We start from the raw sequence: 20,968 nt of genomic DNA, 5'->3' as shown, positions 1-20,968 counted from the left end.
TTAGTCAAAGAGTTTTACGCCAATGCTTCCCACATCATGAAGGGTACCAAAGTGACTAAAGTGCGGAACTTTAAAGTGAAGTTCGATGGGAAGACAATAAATGAGTACTTGGGCTTTAATGAGGAAGATGAAACACTATAATTGGAGAAGTTGGCACTCGATGAGGCAGCCCGTCCATGGTTGGCATCATATCTGGCTCTCTCGAGTACCACCCCAGCATGGTTGACAACAGGGGTTACTATTTTGACAAAAACCCTAAACTTTGAGGCAAAGGGGTGAGAGACTTTCATATGTAGCAGGCTGGACCCCACTACCCATGAAAACTCCGTACTGGTCTCTCGGGCGATATTAGTGGCTGCTATTATGGCGGGGTTCCCAATCAATGTGGAGAATGTCATGTCTAGGGTGATCACTAGGGTGGTCAATGAGGGTGATAGATCATACCCCTTCACGAACTTCCTTACAATGTATTTGGAAGACCAGGAGGTGGAGAAAAAGAAATTTGACGTGAAGGAGAAACCCAAGATGCCCTTTTCATAGTACAGCCTCAAGGCTGAGGACAACTCCAAAGCCAAAGAATCGAATGGCAAAGCCACTAATTCTACTGGCCAATTTGAAGAGCCAGTGGTAGTAGTCACTTCTTCTCAGCCTCCCACTACCATACCAGAGCCTGCCTCCGGACCATCTACTTCCACCCCTCCAGACATTCCATCCTCCTCAGCATACCCATTGACTGCCCACAGATTAAGCCAAACACTCTCCAGTATCAATAAGTGGATGCAGACAACAACTTCTAAGTTGTCTGTACTTTCTAGTTCAATGGCAGCGCAGTTAGTGCCCCCACAGCCACATGTGCCAGCTTTGGTAGAGAAGACTCTCAAGGAACTTTTGGACAACCAGAAGAAGCTCCTTGATAACTAAAAGCTGATAATGGATGCTCTTGCTAAACAAGGGAAAACATTGAAGGGGCTGAGCAAATACACAAAGAAGCTGAAGAAGACGCGAGCCTCGAAGGAGTCGGTTAAGGAATTGAGGGGAGAAGTGGAGAAGATGAAGGCAGCTGACCTTTTGCCTTTAGAGCTACTATTGCATGATCAGCCTCCAGCAGCTCAGATAGAGCAGGTTTTGGAGTAGAAAATTGAGAGAGCTCCAAAGAGGAAGAGGATGATCCCCCAAGTGGATGATGTTGAGATTGAGTTGGCAGAGATGGAGGGTGTTGCTTTTGACCAGCCATAGGCTCCCGGGATAGCTGATCCAGGTGCCCAGCCACAGGATCTCGTGCTACCACAGGACCCCATGCAGACGGGGGATCCATAGGGAGTTTTCTTCACTCTCTATCTTTCTTTTTGAGCTTAATTTTTGGTTAGTTAGAATTGAGGACAATGCTAGCTTTCATTTGAGGGGGTGACCCTACTTTGATTTTTTGATTTCGTAGTTTGATTTGATAGTTGGACTGTAATTATGACACTAGTTTCTTTCTTTATGCTTATTTTTCACTTTTGGTCTGTATATAAGTCTACCTTTTATTTTAATTTTCATTATTGTTGTAGTTTGGTATATATATAAAGTTACTCTCATGTATATATTCATTCATTCTTATGTATATTCATCTAAACCCACCTTTTGTACATATTCAGTTTAATTTTCACATTTTATTTCATAGTTTTTTTTGCAATTTCCTTAATAGTATAGTTTCTTATTTAATTTAATAGCGTCTTTTTCGGTTCGTAGCTTCTTATTTTACAATTTTGTGTGATCAATAAGCCTTTGGTTTTCTTAATGCCACGATTCTTTCCAAATGTGGAGTTTGTGTGAACCGGTTGGCTCTTCTCGATGATGGATGGCATGACAACCTTCTTAAGGGTTTGAGTTTGTTTTTCTTTTTGTTTTTGTGTAAATAGTAGTTAGTAAGCAATGATGCCTCAAGCAAAGCTTCACTTGGGCCTAACACATTTACCTTTGACCTTATGGTTATAAATAAATTGTTGTGTATAAGATGGTGGTAGTTATGACCTTGAGACTCTTGTGTTGGCTAAATAATCATCGAGTGATTTCTCGGAACCATTTGTGTTGCTCAAATCTTAGATAAGGTTGTTGTGGGCACCCGCCTCTGTTTCTTTAGAAATCCTATAGCTTGTGTGGTGAGGTATTGATTTACAAGTCCAAGTCCCGTGCCAATGAGTCTAGAACTTTCCCTCAATGTTTGTCTAGGCGAAATCCTTAGTGAAGCTCGACTTGAGAAGTGATCATAGGCTCTCCTTGAACCTAACTGAGACTTGAAAACATCCATAGCCTACCAATGATAATATCCCTAGTCAACTCCGTTGAGCCTTAACCCTTATTCTTTCAATAACAAGATTCAAACCTTTATCCATTCTAAGATGATCCTCTCTTGGCACCCTATCTTTCCTTAGCACAAGGCAAAAACATAAGTTTGGGGGGACAGACGAGGAATGCAAAAGTGATAAAAGGTACAAAATGAAGATAAGTAAAGGCAAAGAAAAAGAAAAAGAAAGAAAAGCCAAAAATTCAAAAAGAAGATGAGCAATGTAGAAGAAATGAAGGGATTTAACGAAAGCAAAAGACGAAAGGCATGGAGTGATTATAAATGAGAAAAAGAATTGAAATGAACAAGAAAGAGTGACAGTGTGTCTCTCTATCCCCTAAAGGAGAAGTAAATGACTCAAAGAGTCAATAAAATGTATGCCAAAATGAAGCAAATGAAGTGCTTAAGGGAATATGAAACCTTCTTAGACCAATATATCCTACACTGAACCATAAGCCTTCATTACATTCCCACAAAAGCCCTATATGATCTTGAGTTGAGTAAGCTTACATTAGTGGTGACTCACATAAGGGGCAAGCTTATGGTACTTAGAGTAGGATTTGTGACCTTCCTTTGAGAGAGATGAGTGTGTTTTCTACAATCCTCGTTATGAATGCTACAATCTAAAAGTGAGGTTTGATTATGGAGAGTTGAGGAGTATGAGTTTGGGTTCCACAGTGACCAATGTAACAGAAAGAGTTTCCTTGATGTGTTGAGTGAACTCTTGATGCTTTTGTGTCACACTATAGCTATGGTGATAAAAGGTTGTGTAGTGTTGATAATGCATTTGAGTTGAGGGTAATTGTTAGTCCCAATTGATTCTTGATGAGGTTACTTTAGAACAGCTAAATTTTCCTTTCTTTTATCTTGAGGAGGCGGGAGTTACTTTTTCGCGTGAGGACAAGCAAAAGCTTAAGTTTGGGGAAGTTGATAACTAGGGATTCTAGTCTAGTTTATTCTCTTTTTTGCTTGAGTTTTGGATTAAAATGTGTACAAGTATTCCCAAAAGCTAACTTGTTGTGCTTGTTTGCAGTATTTGGTCAAAGGGAGACAAGGATGTCATAACCAGCTCAAAAAGGAGTGAAACCTGCACAAGCTCAAAGCCAAGTCAAAGCAGCGCTACAACGGAAAATGCACCGCGGCCGGAGAAGACTTACCGTGACCGCGGTCCTTTTATCGCGGTCTGCAGTGGCAAGGTTCAGAGGGATACAAGTTGAGACATTGCAAGTTACCGCGGTCCTCGATGATTTTATGCGATCGCGGTACCCCTACCGCGACAGCGGTCCTTTTACAGCGATCCGCGGAGGTGAGATTCAGAGAGCCTGGAGTCTGAGCAAAATATGAAGACTGCGGTCCGCGGTAGATTTACCGCAGCCACGGTAGCCTCACCGCTGCAGCGATCCATTTTTTGCTGTCAGCGGTACCTCCGTTAGGGGCATTGTTGTCCGAAAATTTTAGCTGTGTATAAATACTTTCTTTTTATATTTTTAGGTTATCTTACGTTAGCTAAGCACGTGAAATGCCGTATTTGTCTATTTTGAATAATTTTGTAGCTAGTTTAGCAATTAAACTTAGTTTCTTATCTTGTTATTACAATTTATTGATTATTCTTCATCTCAATCTATGATTTCTTCTTCAATTATGAGTAGCTAAACCCATTTTCTAGGGTTGTGGCTCAACCCTAGTGTGAGTATTTAATAGATCTTTTATTTTAGGACTTAGATATTTATGGGTGATTGTTATTTGGCCTGATTTATACTTTCTATGTTGAATTAGTGGTTACAAACACTAATTTGTGCCTTTTTGACTTAGGCTCTTCTTGAGAAAATGAGACTACGTCTAGGAATTTTAAGCCAACAAGGAATTGGGGTGTATTTAAGAGATTGATAGCCCAATTAAAGGGTTAAACCTAGATATTGTAATACCCGACTTGAGCCAACATTGCTTGCACAAATTGAACACCCAATTGGGCTTGAGAAAGCCAATTAGGGCAAGGTCACTCTTACTACAGAAAGGTTTAGAGTGAGTAGCTTCGCGCATTAGCTATATCACGATCCCAACTATAACATTATTGCCCTAAATTCTAGATCCTATTAAATACTCACCTAATAGTAATTCACTTCCCTAGTGTAGAGTATAATGAGGTTTGAGATGAACGACAAGTTGAGCCCAAGGTTTATTGGCCATTTGAGGTGGTGAGGCGAGTTGGGGAGGTTTCATATGAGCTTGCTCTGCATCCCAGTCTATCAAGAGTTCATCCAGTTTTCATACATCTATGCTCCGGAAGTACCATGCCGAATGGTCAGATTACAGCATGATTCACCCAAATGAGAGCTTGGATTATAAGGATGAGCCAGTTTCCCTTGTTGATAGGCAGGTTCGTTAGTTGAGGTCTAAGACAATTTTTGCGGTAAAGGTCTAGAGGAGGGGTCAACCAATCAAAGAGGCAAATTGGGAGACCGAGGAGGACATGCAGAGGAGATATCCACACTTATTCATCCCTCCAAGTATGATTCCAGACCCATTCAATGACGAACATTGTTTAAGAGGTGGAGAATGTAACGACCCGATCGATCATTTTTCTTTATAGATTCTTATTCCCCTAACTAAGACTCCCCATATGTGCTTTTACTGTTTTATGACTTGCGAGGATGGTTGGCTTGTGGTTGGAAGGGTTCAGGTATAAATGGGAACACTTGGTTCCTTAATAGTGGCCTAAGATGGCCAAGTTTGACTTGAGTCAACATTTTCAATAAACAACCTCAGAACCGAGATTTCATGATTCCAATAGGTTTGTATGATGATTTTGGATTTGGGTGTGTGTTGGGATCGAGTTTCGGGTGATCCAGGAGCGTTTCAGCGCTTAATGTTGAAAATTGGCACATTGAAGGTTTTCAAGTCCTTTGAACTTGACATTGGTGTAATCGAGGTCCTTTTGGTATTCTAAGCTTGTGAATAGGTCCATATGGCGATTTATGACTTCTACGCAAAATTTGGCATCATTCCGAGTTGACTATGTAAGATTCAACGCATTCAGAGCTAGTTGAAAAGTTTGAAGTTCATAAGTTGATTTAATTTGGTTTTAGGGTATGATTCTTAGTTTCTATGTTGTTTTACATGTTCAAGGGTTTGAGTAGGTCCTATTATGTTTATGGACTTGTTGGTGCAGTTGGACGACATCCCGTGTGGCTCGGGTGAATTTCAGACCACCCAGAGCTTCGTCTAAAATTCTGTTGTTGCTAGTTCTGGTTTCCTTCTTCGCAAACGTACGTGGAGGTTGAGCCGCATTCGCAGAGAAGGAATTAAGGGACTAGGCATTTACTCTTCGCATTCGCAATCCACAGACTGCGTTCACAAAGGTCTGGGACCTGTGGCCTTCGTGTTCGAGTGAATGGGCCCGCATTTGAGTAGAGGTAAAGGGCCTGGGAGGGGTCAGCACCCATTACCATTTGCGTTCACGAAGGTATCATCGCTTTCGTGATGCTCAGGCGGGGAAAGTCTTCATGATTGCGATACTGCCCTCGCGTTCGCGATGAAGATTTTCAGGGCCTAAGCAAGCTTACCCTACGCGATCGCGAGGCACCTTTTTGCGATCGCGAAGAAGGGTCAGTTGGACAAAATCTTGTTTTAAATCGGGACTTTGTCTTGTTTTCTCTCATTTGAATTTGGGTTAGCCGATTGTGGAGCTCTTGGAGAGGAATTTTTCACCTAGCATTGTAAGTTAGGTGTTACTACTTATTGTGAGTTTAATACCCGGATTATGGGTATATTTTAACATGTAAACCATGGAACTTATAGGATTTTATTGAAAAATCTAGGTCTTGATAAAAAGGGGAATAGACCACGAAAATAATTAAGGAATTGAGTAAAAATTATATATTTGTGTTCGTGAGGTTATAGGGAACATTTATTGACAAAAACTTTTAGAATCTGGGCAAGTGGGCCTGGGGCGAATTTTAGAAATCTTCCAATTTGGGTTGGTAATTACACTAATAGTTAATCATAAACTTTTGAGCATATATTGTTAGCTTGTATAATATTTGGATAGTTTCGGATTGTGCGGCACCGATTTGAGGATATTAGTGTAAATTGTAGACCAGAAAGAGGACTTGAAAATGAAGTAAGTCTCTTGCCTAACCTTGTAAGAGGAAATTATCTCAGTAGGTGAGTTAAATAATTATTTAGTAATGATTGTGGATGCTACGTATGCACGATGTGACGGGAGTGCATACATAGCTAAATTCATGCTGATGACCGGATAGACATAGGACTTCACCATGAATTACTTGTATTATTTGCATCCAACTTGCTAGTAAATTACTTGGATCCATAATTGAAAATACATAAAGGATTTTAAAGGACCGAGCTTTATTACTTTGATTTTTGGCGGAATACTTGACTGTTAGTGGAAATTATGCCTTCTTTGAGTATTAATCCTATGTAGTAGTCGTTGATCAGAGTTTGTAGAGTTTCCTTTATTCTATTGGATCGTGCGGATATAATAATATATAAAATAAATATAGATATTATTATATATTAGAAACGATCAGGTTTCGACCTGTGTGTTTCAAGTTATTTTTATAAAGCTTGAGGTATTAGTCATTTCGCGTCACTTCTTACAATATCATATACGTGGTAGATTTGTCTATACAAAAATGGCTCCGGGTGTATTTTGAGCAGACAACATAAGGAGTATTAGGTTTTTCTTTAATTTCTATGTTTATTCTTTCAGATTTCAAAGTGATTCTCCGATATTCTTCTTGATTCTCTTCGTGCACAAATCTAGCATGTATGCTTTCAATCAATTTTGCACATATCTTTTTTCTACTTTCTCCTTTGTTCTTTTTTCATTTTGGTTTCTTCTAGGTTCTCTTCACTATTGTTACTTTCGATTTTGAAATTCAGTAATTCTTGTAGGTTCTCTTCTCATGTTTTGCCTCTGATTTTCTCCATATCCTTTTTCTTTTCAAATTTTTGCCTTATCTTCTTTTGGGTTCTCTATATGATTTATAACTTTTCAATCCTATGGCATGTGTGTGTTAAATCGAGTGGTAAAATTGTGTTTTTAAACTCTAAACTCGCTACACCTGCTTTGCTTCAAATTGTTCTGCACTTGCGGATTGAACATCAGTAAGCTCCTTTGTCCTATATGCATGCCTTTCCTTCATATTTCTTCACTTCGTAGAGTATTTCATTGCTAAAAATCACTTGAATATCAGTAGTATTTATGATTTACAATAAAATTTTCTACATACTTATGTCTCATGATACAGACGAGAAATAGATTGTTTTTTCTTCCGCTGTTGAGTATCCAACGGGTTTCCATTCCAATACCAAATTTCAAGGGCCGATGATAGAGTCTTTAGGTAAGAAGAAGGATGCATAAAACAAATAAAAAAATCTCAAAACTAGTTCAGAGCTTTTTAGCCTAACAGATCACTTTAAAGAAGCTGACTGAATGACATTGTAACTCTCTTCATTTGCTTTTGTTTTGGATGCCAAATGGAAGAAGAGGAGAAAAACAAAATGGGAACTTTATGAACATGTCCCATGGGCTATAAATTAATAGTGTTCTCCCTGGTCGGAGCGAGACTTAAAAATACATATTGTTCAAAAGTGTAAGATTTTATGCAAAATTCTTTTTGAACCATATATAAAAATGCAGCGTGATGACTTCATACTCTACAGTCATTTATTTAACTAGAAACAACGCTAAAATCAAACAATAGAGTCTCTATAACTTCTTTGATGATAATGGGAAAGTTCTACGACTTTTTCCCTTTCACTCTCTTCATACTGAGGAAGAAAATAGATATGGTATATTATTTTTCATATGAGTTACACTAAGAGAATATTGAGAAACATCAGATTTTGGCTGGTAATTTGAAAGAGTGCGAGTTGCTCTGGTCATCTCAAAAGATAATTTATCGTCAATTAACTTCCTTATGCAAAAACAATCAAGATATCTTACTTTGAGAGGGATTTCATGAAAGAATATCTATATATTTGTTAATCAAATGAGTTGCACTATATACACATGATGTCGTCATGTGAATTCCTCTTATATATTATTAAAGCATTTTACATACAATATCTCCACCTTCACTATATTTTTGCATTTTAAATTTTTTATTGCAAAGGTAATAATGATCGACAGATCGATTGCTACTTTTATCTAATATGTCTAATTGATAAGAAGTAATGCGCTGAAACGAGTCAAAATAAATTGGTACTCAATGAAGGCCTAATTAGATAACAACAGTCATAAGGGACAGTTACTTCAGATGATGTTATCAAAAGCTGTATGATTGACTATGCGCTTAATGAGCTGTTTCCTTCTTATATTGCCTTTATTAATTCTATTTTCAATTGCCCAGCTTTACATTTTTCTACGTAAAATCTATATACATGTTTTAGAATGCATGAGAAGAAAAATTATTCCTTTTCTTTGCTTTTTCTTTTGATACATCCCAGGGGTGCGGAGAGGAGGGAAGGAGGGAATTTGCTGGTATAGCAAAAGGGTGAAATTCTAAAATATTGTTCCAACTCTATCTAATTTAGCTTGCAGTAGTGCTCACTAAGTGTTAAAAAATGGTAGAAGCATTTCATCATTGTTTTATGTCTTGTCTGCTTTTTTTTCAGTTGTAGTTGGTCATACAGAATGTGTAAAAAATTTATTCCTGTTATTTACCCTTCTGGCTATAGTGCTTGCAAGTTATAATATGATCGTCAACAGATTTCTCTGTCTATATAATCATTGCCCTTGAGCTTTAGTGGGAAAATCACTGTTGTTGAACCTACCATTGATGTTTTAGATGATTTCTTTTGCAGCTTATGACTGTCAAAGAGACTAAGAGTTTCAATCATTTGCTTGGATTTGGGGCAGGTGTTGTTCTTATTTTCTCTGGTCGCACGATAAAGTACTTTTCAAGCTTATTTGTATCCTTTGAAATCTTCATGATTCTTGATCAATATTTCTTAGATTAGATGAAGTGGATTTACTGTGAAAATAGTCTACAATGGATTGTCACCTAATTTCTTTTATGAAATTTTCCAGTATACATGGGGTGTTGTATTAGCTAAAAATATAGTTTGAATATACAACACAAGGGTAGAGATGACCCTTCAAAAATAATGAGAAATAGGCGATTAAAACATAGTTCGCCTCCTCAACAAAAAAACATACTAACTAACAAAGAAATTAGCCTTATCGTATTTGTTTCTTATACAAGGAAACTCCTGTTTGTCAAGAAAAAATAGTCCTTTTTCTTGTCTCAGAAGTTCGATTCGAAATAAGCTGATTGCTGCAAATCGACTGCCCTCTTTGCCAAACTGTCAACCAGTTGATTTGCCTCTCTGTAGCAATGTTTGATCTGAATATTAAGCATGCTGATAGTGTTTTTAATCTTATTCACAATATGGTTGGGTTTATAATTTGTGTCACCATCTTTACGGAGGATCTCTATAATGTATAAAGAATCCAATTCAAGATTCACCTAACTAAAGCCATTTTGTTTGCACCAATTGAGACCACACAGAGCTGCTTGGGCCTCTGCTACATTATGATTCTGGGTAGCCGCTGGAGTAGAAAATTCCATGATAATGTCTCCATATTCATCTCTAACCACGCCTCCTACACCTGCTTTTACTTCCCTCTGAAGAAAGCTCCCATCAGTGTTTAACTTAACCCAACCCCTATCTGGATTAAGCCATCGAACCATGAAACTTTTGTACCCAGGTCTACGCCTTTTAAGAGTATCACAGAAAGAATTCCTAGGGAGCTTTAGGCCACTATTAGGATATGCTTTGTTGCCCGCAACTTCAATGCTCCAAGTTATCTATTGCTTAAGTCTATACTTGTTGAAAGTTTTTTGATCTCCATACCTGCAAGCACAAAATTCTTTCCAAAGAAACCAACAAATAATAATACAGGTAATATTTAACACACGTCTGTGGACATCATTGGAGCCCTTTGATATCCACCATTGGTTAATAATATATCTAATAGTGTAAGGGTGGTGATGTATGCCAAGGGCATTTCCAAAGAGATTCCAAATGTAACTAGCAATTTGACCCTCTACAAAAACATGATTAATATTATTGGAATTAGGATTACTAAAACAGTTATATCTGGAAACTATTTGTTTACCAAATTTAATAATCACATCATCAAAGGAGAGTTTGCTATGTATAACCTCCACATCAGGTAGGACATTTTAAAAGGAATAGTTGAGTTCCATAACTTATCTATAAATTGAACTTTTTAGTTATAATTCCTTACTAGTTTCCATGCACTATTGTTTGTGAACTTTCCATTATCTGAGAAAGCCCAAAAATTTTGATCATCCTTGTTTTGATTGCCAATAGGAATAATTTGGATTTGTTGCACCAGTTGATCTGGTAGGAGCTCCTTCAATTTATTTGTATTCCATTGTCCATTAGATATGAATGCCCTTATAAGAAGTTTGGAATTCGTTGGATTGTCAGGGAGCAGGTTTGCCAGAGGGCCATTAAGGGACCAATTATCGCACCAGAAGTTACTAGAGCCATAGTTAACCTGCTGCACAATATGATTTTCTGCAATGTCTCTCATTTTTAGAACATGAGCATGGGAGTTACCTGGAGCAATCTTTTTAGAGCTAAGATGAGATCTAACACAATATTTATTTCTAATGAAAGTAGCCAAGAGAGATTATGTGGACCTTATCCCCCACCACCTTTTCATAGCTAGCATGTTACAAATGTCTTTCATTTTCCTAATGCCAATGCTTCCTTCGTCAAAATGATGAGCGAGATGATTCCAAGAACTCTAGTAATATATTTTATGATCCTTAGAGGAACCCCAGAAGAAATTAGCGAAATTTTTCTCAATTAACCTCAAAACTCCCTTAGGGGGAGTCATAGAAGAAAGAGTGTACACTAGAATGAACTGAAAAACACTCTTAATAAGAGTAACCTTACCCCCATGAGACAACATTTTTTCTTGCCAATCATTAAGCCTTTTCACAATTTTTCTTATCATGTTATCAAAAAAGACAATGTTCTTCCTACCCACATACACATGACAACCAAGATAAGTAAAAGGAAAATTATTATCCATAAAGCCAGAGCATTTCCTAATCCTTTTAATTATAGTGGGAATAGTATTAGGAGTAGTTAAGAAGTAACTTTTATCCCTATTAACTATTTGACCGGAACTTCTTTCATATTTGTCAATAACATTCATAACTAACTTGATAGACTTAGAACTACCACTACAGAAAATAACAATGTCATCAGCATACGCAAGGTGCTTGATCTTAGGGACATTTACGGGCATGGAGAAGGGAACAAAGTTAGGGTCGTGGCGAGTTCAAAATCATGCCATAGATCTTTGCCTTCTCGGAGGAGAAAATGCTTTACTTTTAAATATTGATGCTACCAAAGGAAACATCATGTGTACCCAAATATCCAGACAAATTTCCAGAGATAAGCTTGTCAAAATTCTTCCTGATTCCTGGATCAAAATTTATGAAAAGTTAAGAGAATCGGAGGAATCTCTGCAATCTGGTGAATCAACTTTTACCAAAAGAAGTGACAAAACCGTTTGCATAAGCTTTGACCATTCCCATCCCAAAAAACACAGTAAAACCATCTTCTCTTGCCAAATGATTCATCCCAAAGATACAATAGATACATAACCTGAACCTGACAGAGAGTTCTTCTGGAATATACAAAGCATCATGGAAGAACATGACTGGTGTCAATATTTTTACAAAGAAGGAAAAAGATTTTGGTGGTTAAAATGCCCCTTTACGGGACACTGCCCTTGGGATCTTGTTTGTCATTGCCAAGATTATTAGAAGACTCAATTAGAGAATATGATGAGCACCATCTGCGTCACTGGGAAAGATTTGGCCTCAACAACACCAAACCAAAATCCAAGGAAAAAGGAAAAACCATTGAAAAGCAATTTCGAGCCAAATATGAAAGTAAAGACCCTTCAATTGGCTCATTAAGCCGTCCAGGTAAATATGAATTTCTTGTCAGTTACAAAACCTAGGAATGACCAAAATTACCAGAAAAATTAACTCCAAGCTGGGAGGATAGTGAAACTACACCAAACCTAAATCACAATCAGCTCATACCCCAAAATCCAATGAGCCACCTGAACCTAAAACTTCACCAACTAAAAAAACCACAAATCTCACACAATCACAGAGATTCATGTTAAGTCCTTCAAGCTCCAGCCATACCCAAGATTCTAATACACTTCAACTTTTCCAAAAAGAGGGTATAAGCCATGCTCCAAAAATTCCCAAGAAAAATATAGTGCTACCTACTGGAGAAATATAGAGTAATTGACTCAACCTGTAAATCTGGATAACTCTATAAATCATAAATTACTTTTAGTGTCATGCATATGCATATGAATATCATATCGTGCATAGGTAGATGTTTCATAACGTCATCAGCCTCTAAGGGCATTCCATCATATCATATCGGCCACTGTGGCCAAAATCATCAATGTATACCAGCTGATCAGGTGGTGGTGCGTATATAACGCCATAAACTTTCCCATATCCCATATACATATATATACATACATATATACGCGTATATAACTCCATTTGGACACGGGTCAATGTACATGAATGCAATGCATGAAAAGTACGTTAATAAAATCTTTTGGAATATCATAAGACCATTTTGCCTTTGAGTAATATCATAAAGTAAACTCTTTTCAACTTTCTTATTTTTCTAAGACCCATGAACAACTGATAAAATACTATGACACATGGAAATTCAAGAACATAGATATCTCTAATACTTCTGTGAATAGAGTCATTCATGGAATTTGTGCATTTGCAAGATTCGTTCGTATCGTATGGATCATGCCAAAAGAAAGAAGGGATAGCCTTAACATATCTGGAGTAGGGGAAACTCCGTATTATATTCTTGGAGAAGATTGCACCGTACTCCTTTAGAACCGCAAAATTTTACGTTGCTACAATTCTAACGATTCTCGTTGGAATTGTTTTGTGCAAGAATTTTCGTTGGAGCCTTTGTGGATTGAGTTTTTCTACTATTCTTGAAGTGTTAGAATCTAGGAGAAATGATATGTTAAGGAAAATGGATGTTCTTATTGTTGTCCAAAAATAAAAGTGGAAACAAGACTTGTAGTAAGTCTTTATTCATTAAATTCCTATTAACTTAAAAGATAGCCACCTAATGATAGAATGACTAAGACACATTCTTCTTATTTTGTGTCTTTCTGCCATGTTTCTGAGGGAAAGTGATTAATCTTATCCAAATATATCCCGAATTAATTAGGTAATGTCCCGTTACCTGGTAATTAATCAATTACCCACAAAATTGAGAATTATTCCCACTTACTTAAATTATTACTCATTTTTCATATACCTTATACACCTTACTAGTATGGTCATGTGGTACCTCGTATGACACTAGTCCATAAATACCAGGTATTTTAGCTCGGGCCATATTTTACCCCAAAATGCCAAACATGGACAAAATTTATTTTCTTTGACTTGCTCCCCCTTTCACCTTCATGAATTTACTAATCGCTTGTGAAATAGCATAATCCTTATAATATCCAAAGAATCAATTACTTGGAGTGATGTCAATTACCTTACGACAAATTTAACGTACAATACTTCAGGGTGCAACATCGTCGTAACTTAATACTACGAAGCGTGAGATCACCGTAATGTAATACTGCTGGGTGCAATACTGTCGTAACTTAATATTTCAAAGCGTAACATCATCGTAATATAATACTGCAAGGTGTAACATCATCGTAATATTTTACTGCAGAGCATAACATCGACATAATACTGCGGGGCATAACATTATTCCCCCCTTTGGAACATTTGTCCTCGAATGTTGACTGATGCACTTATCATTTTCATAACTTATATCTTCCGAATACTTTAGAAATTCCCTTCTCATGTATGCAACTGTTCTGTGAATGAGTCCAAGGTCCATGGCATTCCCCCCTTAGGCCTCCTTTTCACACCACAACTTGTAGTCGGTGAATCCTTCCAATCTCGTAACTATTGCTACCTTTCATAATGCAGCCTTTACAATTTTGACCTTGTAAGTGTGCCCAATCTCTAGGCTTCATATGTAGAGCTTTATAAGATGTCCCTTTGGGTATATATGAGTATACTGAAGTTCTTCGCTCGGTACTTTGTTGAATTCATGAATATTGCTATATCTCATTGCATAGGTCCGTTTAGCCATCCGTATGAATTTACTTCCATAACTCTTACTTTAATTTATCGTTGCTGAGGTCTGCTACAAAATCCAGCTTACTCTCATTGCTTATTCCATATGTATAAATTGAAGTCCTTTAATGCTTCCTCATTACTGCTCATCTTTAGAATGACGGCCTAATCTCATCTCATACTTTGTGACTTTTGTCCATCCATTATTGATTCACCTCAATATTGATCTACAATATACCACTGATAACTTGAAACTTCTAATGTAATACTTTCCCCCTAGGGCTTACGTTACCTCAAGGAATATTCGAAGTGATTCCCATAATCGTATTTCATAGTGTCTCAATGTGAATCACTTTATGGGGGTATCCTAATTTCGTCCGCCAATGAAATCTTTTCTCCTTCTCTTCTTTTTTTTCCTTCAAATCATCATTGAAACGAAGTCCCAAACATCATTTTTTATATGTCACAATTATACCCTCATTTTATTACCAGGTCAGCATTTCATTCCTTCTAAATGCTATTAATCTTAGACTCATTTGATTTCATTAAGACTATAGTGAGCTTTGTATAACATAGAGAAACTGTCTTCTCTTCTTGTTTTCATGGGCTTAATCCTAAAGACTTATCCATTCTCGTCACCTTTTCACTTGCCTTTCCTCATCCTTACTCATGTTTTCTTAAAACTTTGTCACTCCACCATACTTTAGCTTGTGACCTATACATATCCATTTAAAAACATTCCTTCAACTTGCTTGCACCATAGATTTCCTTATGTTATTCTGGAACATCAAGCAAGAAGTCACATCGTCTCCAACTTTTCTCTACTCTCTTAGATAGATTTCTCAGTACTTAGAAATCATAGGCTGGAAAACATGTCGCCGATGATGTCGCTATTATTCCTGGCTATTGTATCCCCAGGCTTATAGCCTTCTATCCGAAGTATGGACTATTCATGATCTTCTGCCTTGAGTATCTCGTACGTTGTTCACCTTTACCTTACTTACCTTAAAATCTCACATCGTATCTTCTATCTCTTTCCTGACCTCCCTTTAACCTAGGTGTAATTCATGTCCGTAACTTGAAGCTCTATTATAATACTCGTACCTCTGGTACATACACAATCCGGTAGGAGCTTCGTAATAACTTCTTATGAGGTTGGTACTTCTTCTAACTAGCTTCCTTGTAGAGCCATTATATATTATGGTTGTTGTGTTATTTCTCTTTAACATCTGATATTAAGAGTGATTCTATCATGTTCTCAAGCACAACTTCTATAATATTTCTAGTCCAATAATCAGACTCCTGATTTACTTGGTTGATGTAATTCTTTAGTTTCCTCTTCCTTCTGATAAGCCTTTACGTAGGCTTAAGCTATCTTCCGATCTGTGGCTCATGGTATCAGTTATTACCTTAGCCTTTCATGGGTGTTATGGAACATCCATTATACAATCATTTAACAATTCAATCCTTTGTTTATGCCCTGGGCTCAATTCTTTCTTTTAACTTATACTTGAGTCTTCTATGGTTGTATGGTTGTCAATTAATATGTTGCCTGGATAATACTCCAAAATCTTGAGTGTATCCATAACGTACTAACTCTGAATCATTGATCGAATAATTCTTTCGTTCCATCTTAGCTTTCTTTCAATGTAAGCTATTACTTTTCCTGGTCTTTTTGCCACCTTATTGCGTCCATACTTAGCTTATCTTAGTGCCCACACTTGCCTGATTTTTCATACAACTCATATGATCTTGAATATTACTATTAACTTCCCGTTCATTAGCCATGGTAGGTGCCACTTTTCCTTTGGAATGCTTACAATGTTGTTGCGAGATTATTGTTACACGACCATTTCCTTTTTAGGATATTGTGCTTAAGTTGAAGCCTTCTTTCTTATCTCCTCAGCTAGTCTTTCGTTGTAGTACTCAGGGAGAACCCTTGACTATCGTAAAGTTGTGAGCTTATTATGGACCTTTTTGATGTCCTTACTTGCCTATAATCATCCGCAGTTGCTTATTTCCATGCCCTTGTGCTTGTATGGTTGCTTCTAAACTGATATTTCGACTGCCTTCCCAGTGGAACTTTCTTTTATCCCTGTAACACTCATACGGTAACTTTAACTACCCTGACTCTTATTTGAATATATCTCAAGTATTATAATGATATTCTTCGAGGTTGAATTCGCTATGTTGGGCTCTACTATGTTTATCTTACACGATTTGATGACTCATCTGTAACCTCCTGTTTAGCCATAACTGGGATATTCCTGACCAATTACTAACTACTCGTTAGCCCATTCTCATATCAATATTCCTCGTAATCTTTCTTGGGTTATTTCCTTTGTCTTAACTTATGTCTCGCATTGGTTCCTTATTTATTAATAACAGCGCTGGCAGGAACCTTTACTTTCTCTCCTTGACGTCGTGCATGCACAATATTCTGGAATCGTTGTGTATCTATAAGATTTGGATAAGTGTCATCTCATTCCTCTTTCATTTATCGCATTCTTCCTTTACCATTCCATAGTCACTAGAACCACTTTATTCTGATTTAATACCACATCACTCCATATTCCCCCCTTTAGGGGTGTACTAAGAATTGAATCCACGAGGATCTACCTATAGATGTTTTACCTCTTCATCTTTGGCGTCGTTACGTCAATGATCCTTACTCGCCTTGCGGCAATCCTTCTATACCAAGGATGACAAATTCCCTTACTCGCGAGGGTGACACTTAATTACAGTCCCTTAAGCTTAACTTTTCTAACATTGCTTGCTTTAGGGAAGTGTCTTCCTGAATGACCATTCTCTTAATTTCTTATGAATCTTCTTCTGTTGTCCGTCCTATTATTGGCGGAACGCGATCTGAAATTCTCATGATGCTGACTATTATCAAATCACTCAGTCCCTAATTCATATTTAGTTTATCTTATTCACCAGTCCATATTAATTTCTATTAATCTGGTGTCTAATTTTTTCTTCTGTTAATCACGTTAGAGTTGCGAATTTATTTCTCGAAATGAGGATATGACTTTATGGTCTATATCCTTTTATTGTCTCAAGGCCTGTCATCTTTTGTCTTTTCCTTCACTTGACTGTAATCTCTGTAATACTGTCATCATTTTTTTGACCTACCGTTGTCATCCGTGTATCACATCTTACTCATAATGCTTTATTAACTCTCTTCTTATCTCCCGCTAATTATCTATGTCTACTGTTTTACTCTGAAAACTCGAACAAAACATTCTTTTGCTTTTGGCTCCCCCTGCTCCATCCCTTGGCTCTTCCAATTGCCTAACATTTTTTCTTTACTGGGGGTGGGAGCCACACTAAGGTAATATTTATTCCTTCAAGGCTTCCAGTGCTCATATCTAGCTTTAATATTTTAGGATGCACCATCTAGGTGACTCACGAGGAGATCTATTAGCGCATTTGCAATATCCTCCAGAAATGTCAACTAAAGCAAACAATCCATTCACTATTTTGGGCCACCTTAACCCCATCTGGATCGTGATATCCCGTCCTCTTCTTAATCTACACATGTTAGCCACCAATATGGTATAATTGAGATGGATGTGGCCAATTATACATACCTCTGTTACTATTGAGTGTAACTCACAATGCTTGTATTATTCTACCGGAACTGTAATACTGATAATCTTCATTAATTGGGTGCCTCGTACCCTTTTTCATGTTACTTCCTTTGCTTAATGAAACTTGTATTTATTTTCTGAATCTCTCGTTGTCTTTCACCATAAATGTGGATAGGCATTCTTTACTTAAGGCTTCTTATCAGGGAGCTTACACCTTTCAATTCACCCATGATTTGCTAAAGACCTCACATTTACTTATCATAAGCAAGATGCAAAATCGACTTCCTCTAAATCAATAATTCCACAGCTATACCTCTTATCGATCGTCTTTCTAAATGTAGGCATCATCTTATTACGAATAGAAGTTCGGGACTTGAATTCTTATAAGTGAGCTATACCACACGATCTAGAGTAAGAAGAAAGAGCGACAGTCCTAAATGCCCTGTAGCATCCTATTTATAAGTATGGTGCACGACACACCCATAAACAAGACTCTACTAGACACGGCTTGTAGACTCCCTAGGACAGAACTGCTCTGATACCACTTTTGTCACGACCCAAACCGATGGGCCGTGATGGTCACCTGGTACCTTACTCAATCAAGTACCAACGTAACTTATCTTTCTTATTACATCATCATATACACGTGACATACCGGCCTAATAGGCCAACATAATCATTTATAAACTCAAAACATAGGCCGACAAGGCCGTACAATCTTTCACGTAAAGGACGTATGTCTACAAGCCTCTAAGAGTACATAAATGTCATAAAGGTCGGGACAGAGTCCCGCCATAATAATCAATACACGTCTAAATTATACTAACCAAACAAGTAACTCCGAAGCAAATGGAGCGCACCAACATCTTCCACTGAGCTGATAGCCTACTTGGAGGGCTCTCAACCAGTCTATCGGGACCTGCGGGCATGAAACGCAGTGTCTCCAGGCAAAAGGGACGTTAGAACGAAAAATGTACCGAGTATGTAAGGAACATAAATAAGTACATAACAGACATGGAAGAAATATAGAGTAATTGACTCAACCTGTAAGTCTGGATAACTCTGTAAATCATAAATTACTTTTAACATCATGCATATGCGTATGAATGTCGTGTCGTGCATAGGTACATGTTTCATAACGTCATCGGCCACTGTGGGCAAAATCATCAATGTATACCAGCTGATCAGGTGGTGGTGCGTATATAACGCCATAACCTTTTCCATGTCCCATATACATACAATACATATATATACATGTATATAACGCCATCTGGTCATGGGTCAATGTACATGAATGAAATGCATGAAAAAAACATTAATAAAATCTTTTGGAATGTCATAAAATAATTTTGCTTTTGAGTAATATCGTAAAGTAAACTCTTTTCAACTTTCGTATTTTTCTGAGACCCATGAACAACTGATAAAATATTATGACACATGGAAATTCAAGAACATAGATATCTCTAATACTTCTATGAATAGAGTCATTCATGGAATTTGTGCATTTGCAAGATTCGTTCGTATCGTATGGATCATGCCAAAAGAAAGAAGGGATAGCCTTAACATATCTAGAGTAGGGAAAACTCCGTATTATATTCTTGGAGAAGATTGCACCATACTCTTTTAGAACCGCAAAATTTTACGTTGCTACGATTCTAACAATTCTCGTTGGAATTGTTTTGTGCAAGAATTTTCGTTGGAGCCTTTGTGGATTGAGTTTTGCTACTATTCTTGAAGTGTTTGAATCTAGGAGAAATGATATGGAAAGGAAAATGGAAGTTCTGATTGTTATCCAAAAATGAAATTGGAAACAAGACTTGTAGTAAGTCTATATTCATTAAATTCCTATTAACTTAGAAGATAGCCACCTAATGATAGAATGACTAAGAGTCATTCTTCTTATTTTACGGCTTTCTGCCACGTTTTTGAGGGAAAAGGATTAATCTTATCCAAATATATCCCCAATTAATTATGTAATATCCCGTTACCCGATAATTAATCAATTACCCGCAAAATTAAAAATTATTCTTACTTACTTAAAATATTACTCACTTTAAACATACCTTATACACCTTACTAGTATGCTCATGTGGTACCTCATATGACACTAGTCCATAAATACCAGGTATTTTAGCTTGGGCCGTATTTTACCCCAAAATGCCAAACTTGGACAAATTCATTTTCTTTGACTTGCTCCCCCTTTCACCTTCATGAATTTACTAATCGCTTGTGAAATAGCATAAACCTTATAATCTCCAAATAATATTTTACTTGGATTGATGTCAATTACCTTACGACAAATTTAACGTACAATACTTCAGGGTGCAACATCGTCGTAACTTAATACTATGAAGTGTGATATCACCGTTATGTAATACTGATGGGTGCAATACTGTCGTAACACCGTAATATAATACTGCTGGGTGCAATATTGTCATAACTCAATAATGCAAAGCGTAAAATCATCGTAATGTAATACTGCACGGCGTAACATCATCGTAATATATTTCTACATAGCATAACATCAACGTAATACTACGGGGTGTAACATTTGATCTAATAGAGCCATCAAATTCACAATGGGCATGCGAAGCATTTTATGTCAACAAAAGAGCTGAGCAGACAATAGGAAAACTCTGGTTAGTTATTAACTATAAGCCACTTAACCACTTCCTCCAAGATGATAAATTCCCTATCCCAAATAAACTCACTCTTTTCTCCCACTTAGACAAGGCCAAATATTTTTCCAAGTTTGATCTAAAATCTGGATTTTGGCAATTGGGAATCCACCATGAAGAAAGACCCAAAACGGGATTTTG

The 20,968-nt window shown here is 37.2% G+C and overlaps 1 protein-coding gene across 1 annotated transcript; it reads right to left on the bottom strand.

The window, feature by feature from the left end:
- Positions 1–9,822: 9,822 nt before the first annotated feature.
- Positions 9,823–11,645, bottom strand: LOC138870520 (uncharacterized). The gene is made up of 4 exons (XM_070148331.1): positions 11,203–11,645; positions 10,608–10,977; positions 10,275–10,403; positions 9,823–10,164 (listed from the first exon to the last, which is right to left on the bottom strand). Exons 1-4 carry the CDS (start codon positions 11,643–11,645, stop codon positions 9,823–9,825), a joined length of 1,284 nt encoding a protein of 427 aa, XP_070004432.1.
- Positions 11,646–20,968: the final 9,323 nt, after the last annotated feature.

The sequence above is a fragment of the Nicotiana sylvestris genome, chromosome 6 (assembly GCF_000393655.2).
Source record: "Nicotiana sylvestris chromosome 6, ASM39365v2, whole genome shotgun sequence".
In the NCBI taxonomy this organism is placed as follows: domain Eukaryota; kingdom Viridiplantae; phylum Streptophyta; class Magnoliopsida; order Solanales; family Solanaceae; genus Nicotiana; species Nicotiana sylvestris.
The sequence above is the reverse complement of the archived record's forward strand: the minus strand, read 5'-3'. Positions and strand labels throughout refer to the sequence as shown.